Below are 26,474 nucleotides of genomic sequence, written 5' to 3' on the forward strand. Positions count from 1 at the left end.
ACTGTAAAAAAATCATTAACAATTAAAGTGAAATTTTATTTTAACTGCTCTGCTATCCTGTTAACAAGAAATAGACAATGGGGCTGAAATTCAGCCTCCCGAAAAAATCCCTTACCGTCAGAAAGTGGCGGCCAAGCGGTGGAGTCGAGTGGCCACGGATTTGCGGTCAAATGGTCACCGTCAGCGAAATTCACCTAGTTAATTTTTCTGGCGGTCCCCACTTCTGCCCCGCTGCTGCCGACCCGTCCGAAGTGAATCATCAAAGAACGCACTGCCGATCTCCCGCACCTCCATAGAAATTCAGCAATAAAGGTCTTCGGGCCGCCGAACGGTGCCCCCGACAGCTTTTTCTGTCGGTGCACTGTCTTCGAAGTGTGTGCGACACGGCTGTGCGGTGGTTATTCAAGGAGAGGGTGCACTGCCACCATTTTATTTTTTTTGTCAGCCAACTGCCAGGTCGGCCCGACAATTATGCCCCGGGTTCAGCGGGCCGCCAACAGGCAGCCTGGCACCCGCTCTTGGGTGCCAGGCCACTGGCCCGGCCGAAACCTTCCCTGGCGGTCCAGTGGACCTAACTAAAATAATGGCAGAGCTCGCAGCGACTCTCCCCTTTAAGTGAAGGAGAGAGACGTGGTGACGCATGCATCACGTCATCAGCACCAGGCTGATGGTTGACAGCGACAGTGAATCCGTCCCGCCTCCACTTCCGCTGCTCTAGAGTGCTCACCACCGCACTTCCGCCCCCATTATGACTGACCTCTGGTCTGCTCCAAAAAAAATTCCAAATAGCTGAATTTCGCGCAGGAGGCCACCTCATCCACAGCGGTGGTAAACACACATCAGAAGCGGTAGGTGCGACTCATTTCAGGCTGCACTGAATTTCTACCCCGATATGTGGCTTTCAAACAGTTGCCAATTATATCAGCAGTCATTATATATGAGAAATAAGTTCTATCAATGTTCTATCTATGTGGATAACTATTATGCATCTACTTTTAATTTTCAAAAATTAACTCAGCAAGAAAAATCAATACACATGTTACACTATTAAAAAAAGAACACAGAAATTATTTGAAATGTTAGATCTTATCTTACTTGTTTGTGTTGATGACTTCCTACCAGGTTGTCATTCCGCTGTGTGCATGGTCCATCAGAAGTTGCAATACCAACTGTATTTTTGCCTCCCATCTGTGTTTTTGGACTGCTCTGTTCTTGATTTTTTCCAAATGTCTGAAGTGGTCTAGTTCCAGGCTTCATCATTCCTGTACTTATGTTTGACTTGTGAAGCACAGTACCCTTGTATTTGTTTATCCCTGTATCTGAACTTAAGCTTTGGATCTGTTTGGCATTTGTTTTTTCCACTCTTGCATTTCCAATTGACTTTTGCTTTTGTGCAAGGCCTGACAAGACCGTTTCTTTTTCCCTCTTGGATTCTTGTTCTCGTATATTGTTTGGCTTTTTTATTTCTATGGTTGCAGTTGATGAATTTAGAGTTAAAAGTTCCCATGAGTTATGCTTGACATACTGCGTAGTTTTACTTTCATTAATACTTGCACTTATGAACTGTTTATCTTGTTGCAGTAGTTTGCTTTTAAATATAGGTATAAACCTATAAGTACTGGAACCATGGTTATATGAAGTGGAATGTACTTCCATCTGATGGGGTGTAGCTGACCGAGCAACTTGTGATATTTCTCTTTGTGAAGAATTCTGGAAAACCACATCAGACTTGTCTGTTGATCTGAATGTGCTTCCACATAGTATAGCAGTACCTACTGACCCTGGCTCCAATCTTATATTTAAGTCTATTTTCTGTTCATTGTCTAAGACTCTGGTCTTTTGACTTCCACCAATTGAATAAATTGAAGAGCTTTTGTTGATGACGTATTGGACTGTGGGAACCTGCATTATAGCAGTCCTGAAGACAGGCTTAGAAGTCAGGTTTGGTGGTCTTGTCTGAACTGTCTAATTTATAAACACAGAGACATTACAATATTATCACCATTGCTCATAGATACATATAACACAAAATTCTTCTTATTGAGGTGATTCTGCAATCTCATACATTCAGCAGAAGGGAAGCTGCTCAGAGGGAGTGCTAGTTGGAAAAGTCAGGCTACAATGTTGTAGCCTTATGTTCAATTGGCACACACCAGTGAGTGCTGAATCACCCCAATAATTTATAATAAAGCTTTAATCACACTCCTCCTTTTATCAGCAGGAGAAATATATTTCGAGAAAAAGGTGATGTGCTAGCTTATCATTCAGAAATGCATGGTCAGGATGCATAAGTAACTCCAAATGGCAGGCCTATAATGTATTTGGAGTGTCACAATTAAAGCATGTCAGGGGTGAAAAAAGTCATGAAATTTCCATGTATGCTATGGCGCCTGCTAATTGGTAGCATAGCATAATGCAGTGAACTAGCCCAACAGTAAGTCCTTCTTTTTTCAATAGGACACGCAAGGATTAACTCCATACATAAATGATTTTGGTCCTAGCTTTAATTACTATACCAATGCTATGAAAGATAGCCTCATATCATATGTTGTGCCAAGTGCACCTTTCTATTTTTACCTGTGAAACGTTGAGTTCATTGGTAGGATAGTAAGGCTTGTTGGTCATTTTTACCGGTTGTCCACAGAGACTAGGCAACTTTATTTTTAGATCCGAGAAGAAAGACGTCAGTATTGCTTCCAAATCCACTCTTGGGAAAAACTGAAAAGGTTCACTTCTAATACAACAAAAAGGGTAACTGAATTGTTATATTAAGGATGTAACTGTTCTCTATGACAGTAATATTGGAGATATTTACAAATCAGATTGACAATGCCTCAAAGTTCCTTAACTCCTACCTTAAAAGTTGACCTCCAATCCATTGATATGGCACTTTCATTTCGCACACTACCATAAGAACATAAGAACATAAGAAATAGGAGCCCCTCGAGCCTGCTCCGCCATTTAATACGATCTTGGCTGATCCAATCATGGACTCAGGTCCACTTTCCTGCCTGCTCCCCATAATCTCTTATTCCCTTATCGGTTAAGAAACTGTCCATCTCTGTCTTAAATCGATTCAATGTCCCGGCTTCCACAGCTCTCTGAGGCAGCGAATTCCACAGATTAACAACCCTCTGAGAAAATAAATTTCTCCTCATCTCGGGCTCAAAATTGGCCCACCCCTTTTTGCGGCGCACTCATCAGAGATGCGCCGACTTTGTGGGCTGAAAAAAGCGGCAAAAAAATGTCCCCCGATTCTGGCCGCTGTGTTGCCTCTCCCGGGGCTTGGCGCGACATGGCCAGTTGATTGGGGGGGGGGCGGAGCTAGGGCCCTGCAAGAGAAATAGTGCTGGCAGCTCTCCACATGCGCATTGGAGTGTGCTCGCATGCGCAGTAGCTCTTCGCTCCCAGCGCATTCTGCAGCTTGTGCGGGAGGGACCCGATGCTTGCCGCCCCTATTCCTGGCCGAGTGGTCTCCTGCACCGGCCGGGCCCGCTGTGGAATGCACTGAGGCTGATCCCGATGTTTACAATTGTGAGGGTTGTGAAGCCGGGTGCTTTCTTTATAACAGAAGGTTGAGTCAGATATGAAAAACAATGCCACAAAAGTGTTTCAAATGAAGACTTCATCAACATTCCACACTTCTTTAAACAAAAAGTGCCAGGCTCGGCATCCTAAAGCCAGCTTTAGATAAGCTGAGTAGCAACAGGAGTGGGGTCAGATAGAGAGGATTCTTTGGGAAGGGATTGGAGCTGGGGCTGAGATAGGGCACCCTGGGACTGGAATCTGGACTTACTTCTGTTGCATCGGCCAGCCCGCTTACTTTCCGGTGCCTAGTTTTGATAGGAAGGTAGGACTTAGTTTTATTTTTTATTTCTTCTTAAATGTTTTTATGTGTTCTTGAATGCTTACTACTTGTTGTGCTTTGTTTAATGCTTTGCAAGGTCCTCTCCACCTCCCTTCCCACCCTTATCTCTGGCCGAATGGTCTCAGATGTACCTACCTGCGCTGATTTCTTAACTCTCCGCAAGGGTTTTCTGTGCAGCCACAAGTGGCCACATACGCCAGCCTAAGTAAGTTTGGAGCAACTATTAGCTGTCCAAAGTGGCCTAAATAGCCAAAATGGGTGTAGGTGGCTGGTAAAAAAACTAAACTAAAAAAATCCGAACTAACTCACTTACACGGGTGCAAATTGAATGTGCAAAATGGGGATTTTTAAGATACTCCAGAAAAATCAACTTGCTCCAAAAAAAATGGAGCAACTCCTGGGCAATTTTGAGCCCCACAGTTTTAAATGGGCTGCCCCTTATTCTAAGATTATGCTGCCTTGTTCTAGTCTCCCCCATCAGTGGAAACATTCCCTCTGCATTCACCTTGTCAAGCCCCCTCATAATCTTATACGTTTCGATAAGATCACTTCTCAATCTTCTGAATTCCAATGAGTAGAGGCCCAACCTACTCAACCTTTCCTCATAAGTCAACCCCCTCATCCCCAGAATCAACCTAGTGAACCTTCTCTGAACTGCCTCCAAAGCGAGTATATCCTTTTGTAAATATGGAAACCAAAACTGCACGCAGTATTCCAGGTGTGGCCTCACCAATACCCTGTATAACTGCAGCAAGACTTCCCTGCTTTTATACTCCATCCCCTTTGCAATAAAGGCCAAAATTCCATTGGCCTTCCTGATCATTTGCTGTACCTGCATTCTATCCTTTTGTGTTTCATGCACAAGTACCCCCAGGTCCTGCTGTACTGCGGCACTTTGCAATCTTTCTCCATTTAAATAATAACTTGCTCTTTAATTTTTTTCTGCCAAATGCTCATGACCTCACACTTTCCGACATTATCTCCATCTGCCAAATTTATGCTCGCTCACTTAGTCTGTCTATGTCCTTTTGCAGATTTTTTGTGTCCTCCTCACACATTGCTTTTCCTCCCATCTTTATATCATCAACAAACTTGGCTACGTTATGGAACAGCTCCAAACAATAAACATGTCCATGTGGAATAGTTGTCGCTGAGTACTCAGGCATCAGTAAAATGTTCACGGATGAGCTGCTGGCACAAGGCTCGAGCAATCGTTAAAGGAGCATGATGGCCCGTCCGCCTCCGCCGTCGTGCACTGGCCTCAGACACTTGCATACCTTCCTCATCCTCATCATCTTCTTCCTCCTGCTCGTCACCTGCATTTTGCACATCATTATCATCAGTCACTCTCACCGCAGGTGGGTCTTCCACTACCAGGTGCTGCTGTCTCATGATGCAGCACACAACAATGAACTGACCGACAGTCAGCAAGTAGCCTCTGGAATGGTGCAGGCATCGGAAACGCTGCTTCAATATGCCAATGGTCTTCTCAATGATGCTGCGCGTCGCAATGTGCGACATGTTGTATTGACGATCAGCTTCCGTCCGGGTTACGCTTAGGGGCGTCATGAGCCAAGTGGCGACGCCGTACCCTTTGTCTCCCAGTAGCCAGCTCTGCCCTTCTGGCTGCTGCTCAAACATGGCAGATATAACGCTGTCGCATAGGATGAACGTATCATGGGTGCTGCCAAAGTATCTTGCATCGACTGACATAATGCGATGCATGTCATCACACACGAACTGCACATTAATGGAGTGGAAGCCTTTTCTATTCCTGTACATCGCGGAATCCTGCAAAGGTGCTCGCAAGGTGATGTGGGTACAATCAATACAGCCCTGTACCTTTGGGAAGCCAGCAATCCTTGAGTAGCCCACAGCCCTGTCATGGATTGCTTGGGCGGTCATGGGGAACTTGATGAAGTCATTCCTCCGCACATTCATTGCAACCGTGACCTGGCGAATCGATACATATGTTACATGCTGAGAGATGGTGCACACATCCCCAGTTGTAGCTTGAAATGATCCGGAGGCATAGAATGAAAGTGCAGCTGTAACTTCACTTCAACTGACAAACAGTCCTCCTGACACTTCTCGGCTGCAGGTCTGGTTTCATCAACTCACAGATCTCACGGCCAACTTCTTTGCAGGAAATGCAGCCTTCTGACACAGTCTGCATCACTCAGGTGCAGGTAAGAATGCCTGTCTCGATATACCCGAGGTGGATAAGTCCTCCTACCCAGCACCCTACGGGCTCTGATGTTCCTGATACGATGAGCTCTAATCAATTGTCTCCTATGTAGCACCATGATGCAGAAGGCTCGCACAAGGTATGGCTTTGTCAGTATTGCCCCCATACTTAAATGTTAAACTTTCAAAGAAGCTCAAAACGGCAGGAAAGCAGGCAGCACAGGTTCGCAGTTCTCTCTCTTCCCAAGGTCTGTATGGATGGACCACACACAAAGGTGTGGTCCATTCTCTCTCCCCCTCCGCTCCTGAGTCTTGTGACCTCGCCCTCCCTCCACCTCCCTGGGCTACAAGCCGTAAGATCGTCTCTCTCTCTCCCTCTCCCTCTCTGGGTACAAGCCGTAAGATCAGCTATCTCTCTCTCCTCTCCTCTCTTTCCCCCCCCTCCCCCCACACCTTGATTTGTAGCCGAACCCCGAGCCATTGTGTCCGGATGCGAGGCCGATTCTGCCGACCAAACCTACAAACCTCCAGGCCTTCTTCAAGATGTTCGGTGGTGGCGTGTGAGTGAGTAAAAAAACGAGAAAACTTGTGAAATCCTACAAATTTACACTTTGAACTTTATTATTGATTTTGACAGTGTTCTTGACTCCCTCCAAAATCTTCGATTTAAAAACAATGGCATCTTTTCAGCGGAGATTTGTGAGTGTGCATGGTTTCTTAACTCAGCAGAAGGTTTCTTGGGAGTAGCCAGATACGCCAATGTAATGGAAAAAAATGTTGGCCAAATTGCGAACAATTGAAAAAACGGGTGTAGACATGAGGGTGAAAAAAAATTGACCTAGAAAAATCGTAACTATGTCCGTTACGCTGGTGCAAATCGCAGGGGGAAAGTTTGAAAAAAAAAATACGCCAAAAATTTAACTCAATACGCCAAAAAAAACAGCCTACTCCAAAAAACGGCTCAAATCACTGGGGAAAATTGAGCCCTCTGTAAGTGAAGCTGCCAGTTCGAACCAAATTGTTTTCTACTTATTAAAGAGCCTTTCATCCCAAATGGAAGGATAGAATTTTAGCTCACTGCGTCATTAGCAGGATAGCATTCAAGATCACTAGAGCACTAGAGTCTAATAAAAATATTGGTTAGCAAACCAAGGCCATGGCAATCAGAAAATTCACCCTAGACTATCTACATCACCTGATGGCTTTTAACAGACACAATTACTGAATATACACGGCTTCGCTTGAATAAATATGGTTGTTTTCATATGTTCCCTAATAGTGGAAGGATTTGCTGACTGATTAACAGTCTGACAGGCTGCGACGTAACTACTCCTTCCGTGATCGTAACCACTTTCTATACCAGCCGATACGGTGGTTAGTCCTATACGGCAGGAGGGTCCTATGGGCTCCGACAACCGATATGGTGTTGTGTGGGGGGGGGGGGGGGGCACCCACACTGACCAGATAGGAGTATTCCACTGGATGTTAACCCAAAATTCAGAGCTGGAGCTCCGATCTCCACTCTCCGGAACTGTCTGGAGTGAGGTTTAAATCTTTGCAGCAATACTACAACAGGATAGTAAAATTCAACTAACGGTGAACATCTGAAATAAAAACAGAAAATGCATCTGTGGAGAGAGGGTAACTTGTTTGAATAAACTTGTCAAGAGATTTACTAACAGTTCAGAGAACACAGCGAGAAGGTCATATGGGTCACATCCCAAAAATCAAAAGCATCTGAAAGAACCATTGAACCAGATGATTTTGGTCACTGCCCTTGAAGAAGTTTGTTTTACGTGCTTTACATACTAGACATGATGTTGATTAGCAGTATGTAAAGGAAGTAGAATACAGCAATATAACAGAATCTTCCTACATCAAGGATACGTAAAGAGCTTCTCTCCAACTAACTTGAAGTACACAGTATAGTAAAGTGTAACGTCATCATTAATCTCTGGGAGGTTATAACCATACTACAAAAAAAAAACAATTAGTAATGCCATCCACACTTTATTGATTATCTTTCATTAAATCAATCGCTTAGAATAAACAAGAAAGGTATTTTATTCAGTTTTAAAGACAGTAATCATTTTTGCATGGATTAGGTCTTATTCAATGGGTTAAGATAAATTATAGAACTGGTAAAATAAGAGACAGCTGCTTCTTTCAGGTCATATATATGTGGTTTGCCAATTCAAAAAGACTATCCCTTGTTGCATAACCTTGTTGACCATACAAGTCTTTTGCTACAAAGTTCTTTGAAGAGATGAGTTCCCCTATGACAATTAGGAAAAGGAGAAACCTTAGCTTGGAATGAATCTTTAGTACAAATATAATAATAAATATCAAGTGCACTTAAAAAAAAATTTTTTAATCAAATAGCCACTGTTTCATACTTACCTGAAAGAATGCCATCCCATCTTGGTAGATCTGAAGTGGCTCTTGAGTTGTAACTCCCTAAAATATGAATGGCTCCAGGGCACGGGCAACTTCCCTCCATTAGTGATATTACTGGAGTAGTCACCTATCTACTCAATAAAATAGCAGTTCTCATAGCATAAACTCAATAGGGCCTATTCCCCAATCAGGCACTTACAGTGAAGAGCTGCGCTCCCAGGAAGCATTGGTCAAGAAATCCTGGGCCTGCGACCAATGATTTTCCTTCTATTCACATCAATGGATGGAAAACCAGAGGCTACAGGCCTGCAATTTCCTGACCAACACTTCTTGTGATTGTCCCTCCTTGCTGGGAGCTCCTGATCGGGGAATCGTCCTTAATTTATAGGCTTCCCCAGAACACCACCCACTATTTCAGTTTGAATCACCAGAAAGCTTCTCAACTGATCTCCCAAAATGCTTCACAGAGACAACACTGGGTAGTAAGGTGAGAAAATAAACAATTAGGTAATAGAGGGCTGGGCAATGAGGTAGGTTTTCAATAAGTTCTTGGGGGAAGGGAGAAATATAGCAAAGTGGAGGAGGTTAGCAGGAGCATTTTAGAGTGAGCTCTGCGACCAAAGACGGAGAGAGGGAAACATGTAAAGGAGGCCAGAGTTGCAAGAGTGGAGTGTGTGTGGACACTTGGGCTGCAGGAGGCTGAAAAGATAGAAAAACACAACGCCATGGGAGTTTTGTAGATGAAAACAAGTTTTTAAATTCAAGAGTTGGAGATAGGAGGCTAATGGAGATTCACAAGCACATGGGTAATAGGACTTAGTGTAGGATAGAATGTAGGTGGTGAGGTTTTGGACAAGTTGCAGCTTATAAAGGTGGAATTCAGTAGGCTATCACAGGAGTGTTCTGACAGAAGCAATTAGCATTTTGCATCATTGGATACAGACTGAAAACTATCGGTGACTTGAAAATTCATTGGCTGAACAGAAAATGCTATAGCAGCACTTGTATTACTGATCTTATAAAGCAGATGTGCAGCTCCACAGTGACTTTGAGGCAAAGAGCCTGAATTTTTAAGATCTGAAATCTCTTAAAGGAACAGGCATCACTCTGTCCCAGTTGCATATCCTACCTGTGGAAGGTAGAATATAATCAAAAGAAAAGCGAATGACCTTTCACAAAAGATCAAAACAGACAAAACAAAGTTATGATAAGTACAATAAACATTGCACTCATTCACAAATGTCCTACTGGAGGAAGTGAAGGTTACTTTCTCACACTACTGAATACGAGGTGTGGAAATGAATTAATATAGTGGAGTAGGTTTTCAACGCGTCACCTGGACATAAACCTGGCGTTGTGGATTGGTGGCACATTGATTTCAACGCAAATGAAAACTGAATGGTTGCTATAATGGACAGCCGATCTGCAACACCAGTTTTACACCTGAGTGCCACCTTGAAAATCTACCCCAATGTCTTTGCTTTAAATGGGGTCATTTTTCCAGTATTGCTGCCTTCAGCCAAGGTTGTATAATAGAATATCTTCTGGTTATTCAAAATGTATGTTTCAGGGAAATATCCACGCCATGAATTGTTAATTTATAGCCATTATAACAGACAATTTGACTATTCAAAACAACAGGTGCACAAAATTGGCCACCAGTCCAAGAAATTAATTTGGTCACTGCCCTTGAACCAGTTTGTTTTATGTGCTTTTTCCTTCTTTTAACTAAAAACATACTAGACATGATGCTGGTCATATATGCATCACAAGTAATACCAGTGATTTTTTTGCACATGCTTAATCAACACGAATTTTCCTGAGGCTCTGAGGCCATTCACTGTGTTTAACTTGGTTATATGAAATTTGTTTTTCATCATATTTGTGTGCCTTCAAGAACAGCATTACTCAAAATTATTTAAAAATAAATGAACAATTTTTGTTTTTTGCAATGCACGATTGAAGCAAATTTTCTGAAATAAAAGTCAACGGTCTTGTTGTCTTACCATATTTTTCCAGTGCTTTTGAAAATCTCTGTAGGACTGAAATGGACAGTGTGGTGGAATCTCGTGGCTGATGCTGACAATTTGCCCCTTCTTCATACTTTAACAAAAAAGACCAATTAGAAGTAAAAAGGTGAACATCCAAAATCATCTCATTACTTTGTGTGGCATAATAATTTTATATAAGCGGCCCCTTTAACTATCCTTTTACTTTTTATATATTTATAAAAGATTTTTGGGAGCCCTTTTATGTTAGCCACTAAACTTTTATCATACTGAAGCTCAGCAGGTAACAGCAGTAGGTGGGGGAATGAGCACTGTAGGCTGGAACAAGTTTCTTAAACTTGGTACGACTGAGTGGCAGAGTCACAGTGGGCGAAGAAGACAGTGTGTCCAGTGGAGCAACACAGTCCTGATGGCAGAGGAATCAGGGAAATCAAATATGAATAGAGTCTCGCCTTATAAAACAGTACAGTAAAAACACAGAACAAGCTGTGTTGGTGAGTGGGTAATGTGCTCTTCACAGTGACCTATAAACTTGTAGATTGAACTAAAATGTATGCGCTATGATGGGCAGGAAATCTTAAACTGGAAACTGGAGGAAAAAAAAGTCAATAGATGACCAAGAAGGGAGTTACAATGGAAAGAACTCAGTAAGGATTAAAAACAGAAAATGCTGGAAACACTCAGCAGGGCAGGCAGCATCTGTGGAGAGAGGGAGGTAGGGTTTTTGGCCCCAAGTTTCCACATGATTTGCTCCTGATTTTTAGGAGCAACTGGTGTAGAACGGAGTATCTTAGAAATCGGAATTCTCGACATTTAGTTTGCTCCAGTTCTAGTCAGTTAGAACAGTTTCACTTTGGAACAGAATTTTTTTTTCAAAAGGGGGCGTGTCCGGCCACTTATGCCTGATTTCAAAGTTTTGTGAGTGAAAACTTACTCCAAACTAACTTAGAATGGAGTAAGTGAAGATTTCTGTATGCTCGAAAAAACCTTGTCTACACTTTAGAAAATCAGGCGTAGGTTACAAATTAGGCGTGGGGGGGAGGGGGGGAAGGGAAGTCATTAAATTCTACAATCAATCCTTAGTTATACTTATACAAATATTATACAAATAAATCCAACCTGAATAAAAATTTATAAGCAAAGAAAGATTAAATAAACCTACCTGTGTGAAAGTGCTTCAGGCAGGCCTTTCATGTTGGAGACAGGCAGGGGTGTGGCGTCAGTGTCTCGACGGCAGCGGCAGCAAGCTTCGAGCTGAGCTGCAGTGCTTGAGGCAGGCCTTCATTCTCTTCGTGGTTGGCCGCGAAGAAGCAGCACCGGACGGACTCGAGGCTATTCGGCCATGAGATATCAGCGGCGTCAATGGTTGGCCGGCAGCCGAAGAATCAGCGGACTGATGTGAGGCCATTCGGCCATGAGATAGCAGCGGCGTCAGTGGCTGGCCGGCAGACGAAGAATCAACGCAGGACACACGCAGCTCATTAAGGTTCTTGAGGCCATTCGGCCACGCTTTAGGGGCGGCGTCAGTGGCTGGCCGGCAGCCAAAGAATCAGCAGCGGACGGACGTGAGGCCATTCGGCCATAGGATATCAGCGGCGTCAGTGGCTGGCCGGCAGCCGAAGATACAGCAGCAGCCTTCGAGCTGTGAGGGGGACTGAGGCCATTTGGACAGGGAGAGGCAGCCACATCGACAGTTTTATATTTAAATTTGCAGAATGGGTGCTGCATTGTCAACACCACGTATTATTGCAAAGTTGAATTGGCACTCTTATTTCTCCAAACACACAGTCCTTAATTTGCATGCACCAATGCAGCACCGGTTCTGCAAGTTTAGCAGTGAAAAGCTGAATTCACTGATTTCAGCAGGTGATTTATTCAGCAGTGCTGCTAAAAGCACTCCCTCACACACAGAAATATCAAAAAAAAGTAAATTACAAGCCTTTGCAGGGGTCCAAGAAACAAATCTTCACTTTTTCTGCAGTATTTTAAAAAATGGCCGAGGGCCAATGTTAGTGTGAGACTGCGCGCACGCTCCAACGCGCACACGCAGGGTTGCCGGCACCACGAAGGCTAATTTAAATTGTACCCGCCCCCGCTACTTAGAAAATCGGCGCAAGTGTTAGGCTCCGCCCCCTGCTGCGAAGAGCGCGCTGCGCCAAGCAGACATCGAGCTCCAAGGAGCTCGAGAATATCGGACTTTTTTTTAGGCGCAGTTTTCGGCACGTAAAACAGGTGCGCCGTTTTCGCCGCGGGACAAAACTTGGGGCCAATGTTTCAGCCCAATGACTTGCTGAGCGTTTCCAGCATTTTCTGTTTTTTAATTTCAGATTCCCAGCATCTACAGTATTTTGAGCTCAGTGTGGATCTGCCAGCCATCCCTTACAAGACTACTCAGTTTGTAGTTGCCCGCAAGAAGATCTGAAAAATAAAATATATTAATGGTCTGTGTTCCCAGCAAGGCCAGGGAGGATAGTCAGGTACAGTGTGTGCAGGATGCTAACTAGAAGAAAGAAGATCCTACAATGTAGGTAATATTTCCTTCTTCTACAGAGTGAAGGCTAAATTGGGCTGTGTAGTGCCCATTTTTTTAGGTGCTACGCAGCCACCTAATACTTGAAAATAGGGTCCGAGATGTGCGATCATCTTGGCAAAGGAGTTTGCGTTCATGCACTTAATGACTGCCGGCAGCATGCAGAGCAGGCAGATTATGATGCGAATCAGTGTGCAAAGCTGATTTGACATCAGCACTGCCATTTTCCTACTGCACACTCCAGCCACCGCCCTGTCTTAACCTTGCTCAGTTGAACACGACATTAAATCGAATGAAGGCCCCCCACCAGCCCTATTTAAAGGGATCATGAACACTTACAGGTTAGTTGCTGGATTATTTCTTCTGGCTGCTGTTGCAGTTGTACATGTTTTACGAGCTTTTCTTTAGCCATACATGCCTAAAGTTTCAACAATCTACAGGTATTTGTCAGGCTGATGCTGAAGTGCTTTTCTGTTCATTTAAAAGCTTGTGCTGAAAGAAGTTGCTTCCAGACAAGGATTGCCTGGGAGGGCTTCCTCTGGGAATTGAGCATGACTGGGAGAATGAAGAGAGGCCACTCAGAGCAGGACAAGCTACCAGATGAGGGAGGAGGGGAAAAAGGGCTATCAGCAGGAGGCCATATCCACCGAGGGTCTTTAGGGAGCAATTTTCTTCCTCAACTTCAGCGACGACCAGTGCATGAGATGTCTTCAGTTCACAAAAGAGGCATTGACTGAAATCTGTCAACTGCTGCAGCCTCAAAGTAGAGCAAGGACAATATTGCCAGTGGCTATCAAGGTGACTGTGGCTCTTAATTTTCATGTGCCTGGCTCCTTCCAAGCTGTTACTGGAGATATAAGCAACATCTCATGGTTTGCAGTGCATTGCTGCATAAGGGACGTCACTGTATTCACAGAGAAACAATTTAATCTCATTCCTTCTTAGCAGAGACAAGCAGGTGGAGCAGGTACAAGGGTTTGCATGGGTTGCAGGCTTCCTCATCGTGCAGGTGCCATTTAATGCCTTGCATGCGCCTCATGTGAACTCAGCCATTTTCATGAACCACTTCATCAATGTGAAGCTGGTAGGCAGCACATCATGCAGATGAATGCCCGATATCCTGGCAGCAGTCACGATTCCTTCATTCTGCGGCAGGCCTCTGTTCCACCTGTATTTGACCCACTATGGTATGTCAAAAATGGGCTTCTGGGCGAAAAGGTTTATCTACTCATGACATGGCTCATGACTCCAATTTCGAACCCATGCACATGTGCACAGCAGGCACACATGAGAACCATGCTGCCACAAGGAACATTATAGAGCACACTATTGGTGTCCTCAAGCAATGCTGCCATTGCCTGCTCTGCTCTGGAGGAGCCCTGTAGTACTCAGCTGAGATGATATGAGGATTTGCAGTAATATGCTTCATGCTGCACAACCTCATCATTTTGAGGAACAGCCCTTGCCACCACCTATCAGATAAGAAGCTGAGGAGCTGGAGCATGAGGAAGAAGAGGAGAAGGAGTAGGAGGAAGTGAATAATAATAAGGGAGGCTACAACATAGACAACCCCTTTCTACCCAGGCTCTACATAATCAAATCATTCATGAGTAATCCCAGTAACCTAAACTTTCTAGCAAATCTTTAATTTCTCCAGTATAGCAATGCCAATTTCCAGGTGCCATCAATCTCCAACAATAGCAGTTGAATCCCAGGACGGGACAGTGCCAGTAGGGTTAATTGGTGCTAGTCCATCCTAAGTATTGCTGCTTGTGGATCTTCCTTGGAGCTGGATGCTTTGAAGACAATGAAGAGTTGCAGTGCCATTCAGTATCGAAAAAGATCTCTGCGTCTTCTTCTCATGGGTACAATGATTGATACAGTCAATGCTAGATGTCAACTTTTCAATAGACTTTAGCAGTGTATCTAGAGTTACTGCCATATTTACTGCCAGTATTACATGGATTGCTGTGCTGGGCAGTACAGTAGCACAATAGTTTGGGAAGAGCTTGTAACAGATGGAATAGAACTGATTAATGCTGGTTGTACCAGGTGGGACCCATTAGCAATGTTCTCTTGGACTATATACTTTAGTTCACAGAGTCAGTTTCACTTGGTGCATGCTGAAAAGTCGGACAGTAGTTGTAACTGCTGGTATTATATTTTATGCACAGGGAAAATCCATGGGCATTCACAATAATAAAGGCCTCTGTACGTTTTGCACAATATTGAAACCAAATGCAGAAGGTGGCCCTTATCAAAAACTTCATAGAATGAGGAATAATGAAGAATTTGCAAATCATTTCAATAAACAACAGATTGGCCAGAAATTTGCGGTCAGCAGTAAAGCGACGGCGTTCACTGCTGGCCTCCAAGTACACTCCGCACAAGGATCTCGCGATCTCTGATCTTCAATTCAATTCAGCAGACTGTCGTGCAAACTGCTGTGACGTCTAAGCAGCCAATGAAAAGGCAGAACTTTCTCACAGACAATGAGTAAGCTCTTAAAATTCTAACTTTTTAAAATAGTTAGAGAGAGTAAAGAAAGATTGGGGCACTCACATGGGGAAAAGGCAAACCTGAAATAAAGATGGACAAATTAAAACAAAAAATGTAAAACATTTTCTTTGTAGTTTCTTTAAAAATTTTAAATGGAAAAATTTCACACTGAACAAAATTAAAATTAGTTTTCCAGGCTCTTAACATTTGTTTAGCAGTAATAATACTGTTAAAACCCCAGTTACACCGAATCCCTGAGGGTCTAACTTTTAGTGAGGAATTTAACAGCATAATTACTGTTGTAAAGCTGTCAATGACTGACTGCAACTCTGGAAATTCCACATGCGCCTGCACCAAATCCCGAAGTTGAGGTTAGTTTCAAAGGCTGAATGATGGCGAAAGCTGCCAGTGTGCAGTCATCCTGACAGCAAATTCCAGGCCAATGAGTGAAAAATTCAACAAGTATTGGTAAATTGCAAAGAAACTTGAAGATGCAATGATCTTTAGTCAGAACCACCAATACTATAATAAACCATTTTGAATAAGAATATTTGTGCATGAGCAAACATTCACCCTGGGGGAAACAAACTGAAAATAATATTACTGCAGTGTGATATTGCTGGCTTGTGGCACACTACAAAAATTACCTGGGCAACACATAGCACCAGTTACTTGCAATTAAATGTTTCGGAATTACGGCAAATCTATTGTTGTAGAAATTCTTCAACACTCCTGTTGATATGTCAAAGTCTTCAACCTATGAGTTAAGAAAAAATATATTTTTAATAATCAATTAAATATATAATACAATATATACGCCGCAGATGCTGCCTGACCTGCTGAGATTGCCAGCATTTTCTGTTTTTATTGCAGATTCCAGCATCTGCAGTATTTTGTAAATATAATATATTGTTGGTCTATAGGGAGTGAAGACCAAGTATAGTCTTCAGCTGAACTATGTTAGAGGTTGGGGGATAACTTGAGCAAGGTCTACGAATAGAAGGTATAGGAGTGTTGCTGGGGAGTTGGGAGATATCCACATTCTTTCCATCATAAATGTGGACACAGGAATTTATACTGGGAAATTTTGGTATAAAAGGATGACAAAACGTGACAATAGGAAGTAAGGTTTTATAATCTATATTATAGCTATTATTCCTACAAATGCATGAATCTACAAAATGCACATTGTGCTAAAATGAATAATTAATTATGTCACTTACATAAACGAGGCAGGGAGTATTTTAAAAAGCAGCATATCGTAAGATGAAGCCATTCAGCCCATCTAAATTCATCCAGAAAGATGCAATGTCTCTATTGCACCATCCAATTATTTCTTCAAGGCTTTGAGGAATTTTGTCTCCTTCTTCTTTTCTTCTTAGGCAATCCCTCTGAGTTGAGGATGACTTGCTTCCACACTAAATATTAGTTCTCAGGTGACTGATGAGCCCAATGCGAGACCTGTCTCTGTCACAGGTGGGGCAGACAGTGGTTGAAGAAATGGGTGGGTGGGGTGCCTCGGCCGCCGTGCGCTCCTTCCGCTGTCCACGCTTGGCTTCAGCTTGCTCCCAGCGAAGAAACTCAAGGTGTTCAGCGCCCTCCCGGATGCTCTTCCTCCACTTTGAGTGGTCTTGGGCCAGGGATTCCCAGGTGTCGGTGGGGATGTTGCACTTTTTCATGGAGGCTTTGAGGGTGTTCTTGAAGCGTTTCCTCTGCCCACCTGGGGCTCACTTGCCATGTCGAAGCTCTGAGTAGAGCGCTTGTTTTGGGAGTCTCGTGTCAGGCATGCGGACAATGTGGTCCCTCCAACGGAGCTGATCGAGCGTGGTCAATGCTTCGAGGCTGGGGATGTTGGCCTGAGCGAGAACACTGATGTTGGTGCGCCTATTCTGCCAATGGATTTGCAGGATCTTGCGGAGGCAGCGTTGGTGGTACTTCTCCAGTGTTCTGAGGTGCCTGTTGTACATACTCCATGACTCTGAGCCATATAGGAGGGAGGGTATCACTATTGCTCTGTAGACCATGAGCTTGGTGCCGGGTTTGAGGTCCTGGTCTTCAAACGCTCTCTTCCTCAGGCAACCGAAGGCTGCATTGGCACACTGAAAGCAGTGTTCGATCTTGTTGTCGATGTCTGCCCTTGTTGACAGTAGGCTTCCGAGATATGTAAAAAGGTCCACGTTGTCCAAGGCCTTGTCGTGGATTTTGATAACCGGGGGCAGTGCTGTGTGTTGGGGGCAGGTTGGTAGAGGGCCTTTGTCTTCCGAATATTTAATGTAAGGCCTATGATCTCATACGCTTCGGTGAAGGTGTTGACGATGGCTTGGAGTTCGGCCTCTGAGCCGTATGTTGATCGATGTGAAGAAGAATTTCCCGGTATCAGTTCTAAATTTATCTTTTAGTTTGAATCTGTATCAATTTGTCAATTTAATTTAAAGTAATATCCCAGATTTATGTTTTCCATTCCCTTAACAATTATGCATGCCATTTTAAGATCACTCCCAGACACCTTCTGTTCAGGCTTTCCTCATAATTTAGATCTTTGACAGCAGGAAACAGCCCTGTGGCTCTTTTCTGCACTGCATCCCATGTATCTCAATAACCAGAATTGACATAGTGCCACTGAGCAATATAGTGTAATTCAGAGCCCTGGTATTATAATACTGAAAATGAATTCAGTTTTAAAAAAACTAAATAAATCTGGAATAAAAAATTAGTAAAAGAGACCATGAAGCTAATGGATTGTCGGTAAAATCCTACGGGTTCACTACTGTCTTTTATGGAAGGAAACCTGCTGTCCTTACCCAGTCTGGTCTATATGTGACTCCAGTCCCACACCAATGTGGTTGACTCTGAAATGACCTAGCAAGCCACTCAGTTGCATCAAACCACTACAAAAAAGGATAAGCATAAATCTGGATGGACCATTTGGTTGCAACCTAAGTATCTGACACAACAAAGCACAACCAGCCCAGTCCACTCTGCAAAGACCTCCTCACTAACATCTGGGGACTGATGCCATAATTGGAAGAGCAGTCCCACAGACTAGTCAAGCAACAGCCTGACATAGTCATACTGGCAGAATCATAAGTATCAGCCAACTCCAGCACCATCCTGGGTATGTCCTGTCCCACCAGCAGGACAGACCCACCAGAGGTGGGGCACACTGGTATACAGTCAGGTGAGAATGGCTCTGGGAGTCCTCAACATTGACTCCAAATCCAATGAAGTTTCATAGCTTCACATCAAAAATGGGCAAGGAAGCCTCCTGCTGATTACCATCTACCTTCCCTCAGCTAATGAATCAGTATTTCGTGTCAGCTGTGCCTCAGTGGGTCGCAGTCTCACCTCTGAGTCAGAAGGTTGTGGGTTCAAGTTCTACTCCAGGGACTTGAGCACCAAAAAATCTAGGCTGACACTCAAGTGCAGTGTGAGGGAGCATTGCACTGTCGGATGAGATGTTAAACTGTGGCCCCGTCTGCTCACTCAAGTGGACGTAAAAGATCCCATGGCACTATTCGAAGAAAAGCAGGGAGTTATGCCCGGTGTCCTGGCCAATATTTATCAGGTCATTATCACATTGCTGTTTGTGGGAGCTTGCTTGTGCACAAATTGGCTGCCACATTTCCCACATTACAACATTATAAAGTGTTTTGAGATGTCCAGTGGTCGTGAAAGGCACTATATAAATCCAAGTTTTTCTTTTTTCTTTTCCTCCATGTTGAACACCACCTGGAGGAGGCACTGAATGTAGCAAGGGCACAGAATACACATCACCAAGAGAGGCTCAGTGGTACCACCACTGACCAAGCTGAAAGACATAGCTACCAGACCTGGATTTCTGTAGCAGGTGAGAGAACCTCCTTCTCAGCCTTCTCCTGAGGCCACACCATCATAGATGCCAGTCTCCATCCAATTCGATTCAGTCCACGTGATATTAAGAAACAGCTGAGTGCATTCGACACAACAAAGGCTATGCGTCCCAACAACATCCCGGCTGTTTTGCTAAAGACCTGTACTCAAGAATCAGCCATGCCTCCAGACAAGCTGTTCCAATCCAGCTATCAATTGACACCTATCCAACAATATAACAATTTTCCAAGTACGTCCTGTCCACAAAAAGGAGGACAAATTCAATCTGGCTAGTTAGCGACCTATCAGCCTGCTCTCATTAACACTGCTATCAAGCGGCACTTAATCACCAATAATCTGCTCACTGATGTTCAATTTGGGTTCCACCTCAACCACTCTGCTCCAGAACTCATTACAGGCTTGATTAAAACAGAGCTGAATTCCAGAGGTGAGGCATGAATGACTGCCCTTGATATTACGGCAGCATTCGACCGAGTGTGGCACCACAGAGCCCTATAATAACTGAATTCAACAGGGATCACGGAGAAACCTCTCTAGCACAAAGGAAGATGGTTGTTGGAGGCCAATTATCTCAGCCCCAGGATATCACTGCAGACGTTTCCCGGGGCAGCATCCTTGACCCAACTATCTTCTTCTGTCCTGACCATTATAAGTTCAGAAGTGGGGATGTTCACTGATAATTGCACAGCTCCATTTGCAATTCTTCAGATAATGAAGCAGTCCGTACTGAAAAGCAATCTGAATATCCAGACTTGGGCTGATAAGTGGCAAGTAACATTTGTGCCGCAGAAGTGCCAGGCAATGATCACCTCTAACAAGAGAGAATCTAACTACCTCCCCTTGTCATTCAATTGCATTACCATCGTTGAATCCCCCACCATCAATATTCTGAGGGTTGCCATTGACCAGAAACACAACTGGACCAGCCACATAAATACTGTGGCTACAAGAGCAGGTCAGAGGCTGGGGATTCTGCAGCAAGAGTTTCACCGTCTGACTCCCCAAAGTCTCTCTATCACCTACAAGGCACAAGTTAGGAATATGATTGCATACTTTCCATTTGCCTAGATCAATCAATCATAGGCGGTCCCTCGAAACGAGGATGACTTGCTTCCAATACCAAAAAAAGGACGAGTTCACAGATGTTTCAATGAAGGACCCGAACTACATCCTGAAGGGTGGAAGATGCCTGTGCATGCATTTTTGTAACGTGTGGTGGCCGTAGCACACCAGCTACCACATGGGCTTGACAGAGCTAGGTCTTGGTCCAGTGGCAAGGATTACCAAGACAACTGGAGACCTGCTCTGCTGCACGGACCTAGTGCGCACACGTATCGCATTGTGGGCTGGTCCGTGCTGCCCCTGGGCCCCTGGCCTCGAACTCGCACCTCCCCTGGGCCCCGATCACATCCCTCCACAGTCCCTCGCCGCTCCTTCGCCCCAACCTCGCTGCTCCTGATGTACCTGCCCATGCTCCAATCACCGACCTGGATCTTGATGACTCTTGATACTGGCGTCCTCCTGCAACAGCTCGTGCTGTACCTTGTAGTGGCATGGCCTCCACGCTGCCCATGGCCGCCGCTCACCGCTCCCCCTATGGCCCCGACCTGCCGCTGATGTTCCCTCAAAGGTCGGGGCCTCCACTCTGCCCATGGCCACCGCTCACCGCTCCTTTTATGGCCCCGACCTGCCGCTGATGTTCCCTCACAGGTCAGGGCCTCCACGTTGCCTAGATGAGTGCAGCTCCAACAATAATCAAGAGGCTCAACGTCGTCCAGGACAAAGCAGTTCACTTGATCAGCAGCCATCAACCTTTTTAAACCATGGTTGCAGTGTGCACTATCTACAGGATAGACTGTAGCAATTCGCCAAGGCTTCTGTCGACAGCACCACCCAAACCTGTTACCTCTATCACATAGAAGGATAAGGGCAGCAGGTGCATGGGAACACCATTGCCTCCAAGTTCCCCTCCAAGTCACACACCATCCTGACTTGGAAATAAATCTTCGGTCATCATCATCGCGTGTCAAAATTCTGGAACTCCGCCCCCTAACAGCACTGTGGGAGTACTTTCACCACGTGGACGGACTGCAGTGGTACAAAAAGACGGCTCATCATCACCATCTTAAGGGAAACTGGGGATGGAGAATAAGTACTGGCCTTGTTAGTAGCACACATATCCTGAAATTTTTGTTGGGCAAGTGTATTAAGGGTCACGGAACCATGGCAGCTTGATGAAGTTAAGATCCAGACAACCATGATCTAATTGAATGACGGAACAGGCTTGAGGGGTTGAATGGCCTACTCCTCTTCCTATGAGAATGAATAAAAACAATATGTATAAATTGTGAGTGTTACAGGAAAAAATCGATATTTCTAAATATTGTGCACGGTGTGCACTTTCTGCACACAAATTGTCAATCCTTTCTATTAACATTTACTCTTGTAAATTGCAATGTCAACATTCTGTTTTGCTAATGTCAACCATCATGATGCAGATGCATTAGGTGCCTTTGTGGACTGAGTTTCTAAAAGTCTCTCTCCCAACTTCCTTGCCATCGTCTATATAAAAAAAAAACTTAATATTCATCAACTGAGCATGGGAAACTTCATGAGGAATGTGTTGGTATATATATTTAATTTAAAATTTATCATTGTACAAACAAATGTACTTTTTGGGATACAGTATGTGAGTAATTTGAGACATGACATGTGGTAAGTGCAGTATGCTTGGAACAGAGTAGTGACTTTGCACCACTGGGGTTTTTCTCATGTCTGGGTCTGTTGTAGACTCATTGAAAGAGATTGATTACTATGAATAGTCAACAACTCCGTTATCATTGTATCATGTGACTACCGGGATGGTAGAGGGCGAACTAGACCTTGGTCTTTTTTCGTCTAGCAAGTCTTAGAATGCAGGTTCACAGCCACAATTTCACCTTGAGCTTGATTGAAAGTTGGCTAGAGAATAATGCAGAGTCTACAAATACCCAAATCGGGATAATAATCCATTACATTATTTTTTAACTTTTTAATCAAATTAAAACTTAAAATGAAAAAAAGCAGGTAATACCTTAGCCAGAGACAGTCGAATCGTGGAAGCTTCCACACTAATACACAGTTGGGTCTCTGAGACATTCAACTCCATAACTGTAATTAGGAAGTACATAGTGCCACTGATTAAATTAATAACTCCTCAGTATTATAACTCTTTAACCTATAACTGTTGAAAAAGTTTAACATGATTTTTAATACATTAAATTAACATTAGTGATGGTGATCTTTAAAACAAATTTAATCTCACATTATAAATGTATTGAGTTATAATTGTTACAAATCAATAATTTACTAAATGTATATCTGACAAAAGTCAGTAATCACATTTCAAAGAACAGTCTATGTAAAAGTTTGGAGAGTGTCACACTTCAAAGTGGCAAAAGTATGAAGAAAAGGCAAAAGGCATGTTCTCTTTTTTGACCTTGAGCAGGAAATTTACAAAATCTTATAATTGCATTTTTCTTACCACATAGCAATTGAGCTCTAGCTGACCTCAGGATCCATTTAGACCACTCCCGACAGGGAGTACCTAGCATTGCCTTTAAAAGCACATACTGGGTTATGAGCCAAACATTACAATCAAAGACTTGCCACATCATGAGAAATCAGTTTTACTTTAGAATCTGCAGCCTGAAGAAGCTTTGAGAAGTGATTTGCAGAATTACAGAAGAGCTTTTAAAGCTATTGTATTTTGTCTTGTAACTGGGCTTGCCATTAATGTCCTGAAGACATATAAAACTACTGGGATATTTTTGCCCCCACACTTATTAAAAGGTTTAAAGTACCTGGTAGGTCTGAGATTTTGGGCTCAGTTTTTCTCAAGCCCGTTTTCTGGCGTATTGCCAGAGTTACCTTGGTTTTTCTAGGCCAGAAATATTTTACCAAAGTTTCCCCAATGTATATTTCAAATTTGACACCGCGCAGTGTGTCCAGTTGCCTCGGGGGGGGGGGGGGGGGGGTGGATCCTGCTGTCTGCGCCGAAAAAACAATGCCGCACTTTCTGCGCATGCGCGACAAAAAAGTGCCATTTTTGATGTTATTTCAATGGACACGCATGCGTAGTACAGCTCCGGGTTGGCAATTGGCCATTTGTAAAGAGCCAGTTGTGTGTGTGAGAAGGAATGGTGTGTGAGAGCATTGAAAAATCGGATCTGCAGCAATACAAGATACAACGTGGTGCAAGGACCAAGAATTTCTTACAGGATGAAATGGAGGCACTAGTTACTGTGATTGAGAACAGATGGCAGGAGCTGAATACCAGCAGAAGACACAGACAGCAGGCTCCACCCAAAGAAATGAAGAAACACTCGAACCAAGTTGCAGAAGATTACTGTGCACTGGTGACCACCATGAGATTTGGAGGCTAGTGTAAAAAGTGGCAGGACCTTGGCCAAGTAGTTAGTGTAAGTAATATTTTTATTTATTCAATGGAATTGCAATTGTAAATGTGACCAGCTGTATATGTCCCACCCAGTTGAAAGACACCCTCTCTAAAAAGTTGCATTTTAAACTTTTCAGAGGAAGGTGGCACATAATAAAAGGGAAAGAACTTCAACGGGAGGAGGTCCGGTAAATCTGCAGCCACTGACACCCTTGGAAGAGAGGGTCACTGCTTTGATGGGTCCTGCCTGGAGAAATGCAATACCACTGCACAAGCTGGGTCCACACTCGAGGGAGAGGGTAAGTCCTGCAAATAGTCTGGCTTTGCTAAATGTACTGCGTGGGCTAGCCATGCTTTTGTTCCTGTGGATGTCTCCGTCAGCTACGCTTCGGTTGATGCAATGTGCTATCATTCATCATGGTCCTTCAAATGAGCCTGCTGCCTGCGCTGTGTGAGCCTATCATGCCACCTACCCTACCCCCTCCTCTGCTGCTAACCATTTGTCTGTGTTCTGTTATATTTTGTAGAACTTGAGGCCAACCCCGACGATGCAGAAGAAGATTCAGATGAGGACGAGCCTGAAGAGGAGAACATCTTCCAAACCCAACCTCCAGACCAAGAGCTTGGGGGTGAGGGGATGGAAATAGATGAAGCCCCCACTATTTTACTGACTTTGGAGGAGGTGCAGGTGCCACCCATTGAGGTGCCAGCCCCTTCTGTAATTAGTGGTTTGAGTGTTGGTAGGACATTCCATGGTTTCCTACCTTCCGAGGCTGTGGGTCCCAATGGTGGGATGCAGTGAGGCAGGCCCAGGGCTTGTGACTTCTCCCTCTCCCACCTCCACCCCCCCCCCCCCAACTAATTGCAATCTTGTGACTTCTCCCCTTCTCTCCCCCTCCCACAAACTCATTGCAGTCTTGTGCCTAGTGCAGCAGCCTTCCGATCGTTACCTCCCTCCCCAGGCTCAGTGCAGACATCTTCTGATCGCCACCTCCCTCCCCAGGGTCAGTGCCGAAGCCTTCCAATCGCCACCTCTCCCCCCCCCCCACCCCCCCACCAGGCTTGCTTTCAAGCCTCTGTGTCTGGGCGCGGGGCCGATTCTGACGGCCGATGCTACGACCCCCCCTCCAGCTCTACTTGAAGATGTTCGGTGGTGGTGTGTAAGTAAAAAAATAAATGAAAACTTCAGAAATCCAAGAAACTTCCATGTATTCCATTGAAAGATAAAAAAAGTTGAACTTTATTATGGATATTTCAAGTGTTAGAGGCTCCCTCCAAAAACTTCGATGAAAAACAATGGCATCTTTCAGCGCCGATTTTTCAATGTGTGCTGCTTTCTGTTAACTCACCAGAAGGTTTTTTGGGAGTGGCCAGATATGCTGACCTAGGATAAAACATTTTGGGCAAACTGTGAAAAATGCTAAAAACTGGTGCAGATATAAGAACATAAGAAATAGGAGCAGGAGAAGGCCATACGGCCCTTCGAGCCTGGTCCGCCATTTAATACGATCATGGCTGATCCAATCATGCACTCAGGTCCACATCCCCGCCCGCTCTCCATAACCCCTTATTCCTTTATCGTTTAAGAAACTGTCTATTTCTGTCTTAAATTTATTCAATGTCCCATCTTCCACAGCTCTCTGAGGAAGCGAATTCCAAAGAACCACAACCCTCTGAGAGAAGAAATTTCTCCTCATCTCAGTTTTAAATGGGTGGCCCTTATTCTAAGATTATGCCCTCTAGTTCTAGTCTCTCCCATCAGTGGAAACATCCTCTCTGCATCCACCTTGTCAAGCCCCCTCATAATCTTATACATTTCGATAAGATCACCTCTCATTATTCTGAATTCCAATGAGTAGAGGCCCAACCTACTCAACCTTTCCTCATAAGTCAACCCACTCATCTCTGGAATCAACCTTGTAAACCTTCTCTGAACTACCTCCAAAGCAAGTATATTTCCTTTCGTAAATATGGAAACCAAAACTGCACGCAGTATTCCAGGTGTGGCCTCCCCAATACCCTGAACAACTGCAGCACGACTTCCCTGCTTTTATACTCCATCCCTTTTACAATAAAGGCAAAGATTCCATTAGCCTTCCTGATCATTTGCTGTACCTGCATACTAACCTTTTGTGTTTCATGCACAAGTACCCCCAGGTACCGCTGTACTGCGGCACTTTGCAATCTTTCTCCATTTAAATAATAACTTGCTCTTTGATTTTTTTTCTGCCAAAGTGCATGACCTCGCACTTTCCGACATTATACTCCATCTGCCAAATTTTTGCCCGCTCATTTAGCCTGTCTATGTCCTTTTGCAGATTTTGTGTGTCCTCCTCACACATTGCTTTTCCTCTCATCTTTGTATCGTCGACAAACTTGGCTACATTACACTCAGTCCCTTCCTCCATGTCATTAATATAGATTGTAAATAGTTGGGGTCCCAGCACTGATCCCTGCGACACCCCACTGGTTACTGATTGCCAACCCAAGAATGAACCATTTATCCCGACTCTCTGTTTTCTGTTCGTTAGCCAATCCTCTATCCATGCTAATATATTATCCGCAAACCCGTGATTTTTTATCTTGTGCAGTGACCTTTTATGACGTCAAAAAAACCTAACCTAGAAAAATCGTAACTCGACCAGTTATGCTGGCGCAGATTCCATGGGGAAACTT

The 26,474-nt window shown here is 44.1% G+C and overlaps 1 protein-coding gene across 1 annotated transcript in view; it reads right to left on the reverse strand.

Moving 5' to 3' along the window:
* The window catches only part of c1h18orf63 (chromosome 1 C18orf63 homolog), a 102,420-nt gene that overhangs the window by 20,291 nt on the left and 55,655 nt on the right, over window positions 1-26,474 (reverse strand). The window contains exons 7-12 of the mRNA XM_070879166.1: window positions 22,434-22,510; window positions 16,138-16,247; window positions 10,459-10,555; window positions 7,943-8,028; window positions 2,578-2,755; window positions 1,096-1,965 (exon numbers count right to left, since the gene is read on the reverse strand). Of these exons, the coding sequence (XP_070735267.1) occupies window positions 1,096-1,965; window positions 2,578-2,755; window positions 7,943-8,028; window positions 10,459-10,555; window positions 16,138-16,247; window positions 22,434-22,510 (1,418 nt within the window). The remainder of the gene's footprint in view (window positions 1-1,095; window positions 1,966-2,577; window positions 2,756-7,942; window positions 8,029-10,458; window positions 10,556-16,137; window positions 16,248-22,433; window positions 22,511-26,474) is intronic.

Source organism: Pristiophorus japonicus, chromosome 1 (genome assembly GCF_044704955.1).
Source record: "Pristiophorus japonicus isolate sPriJap1 chromosome 1, sPriJap1.hap1, whole genome shotgun sequence".
NCBI classification, from domain to species: Eukaryota; Metazoa; Chordata; class Chondrichthyes; family Pristiophoridae; genus Pristiophorus; species Pristiophorus japonicus.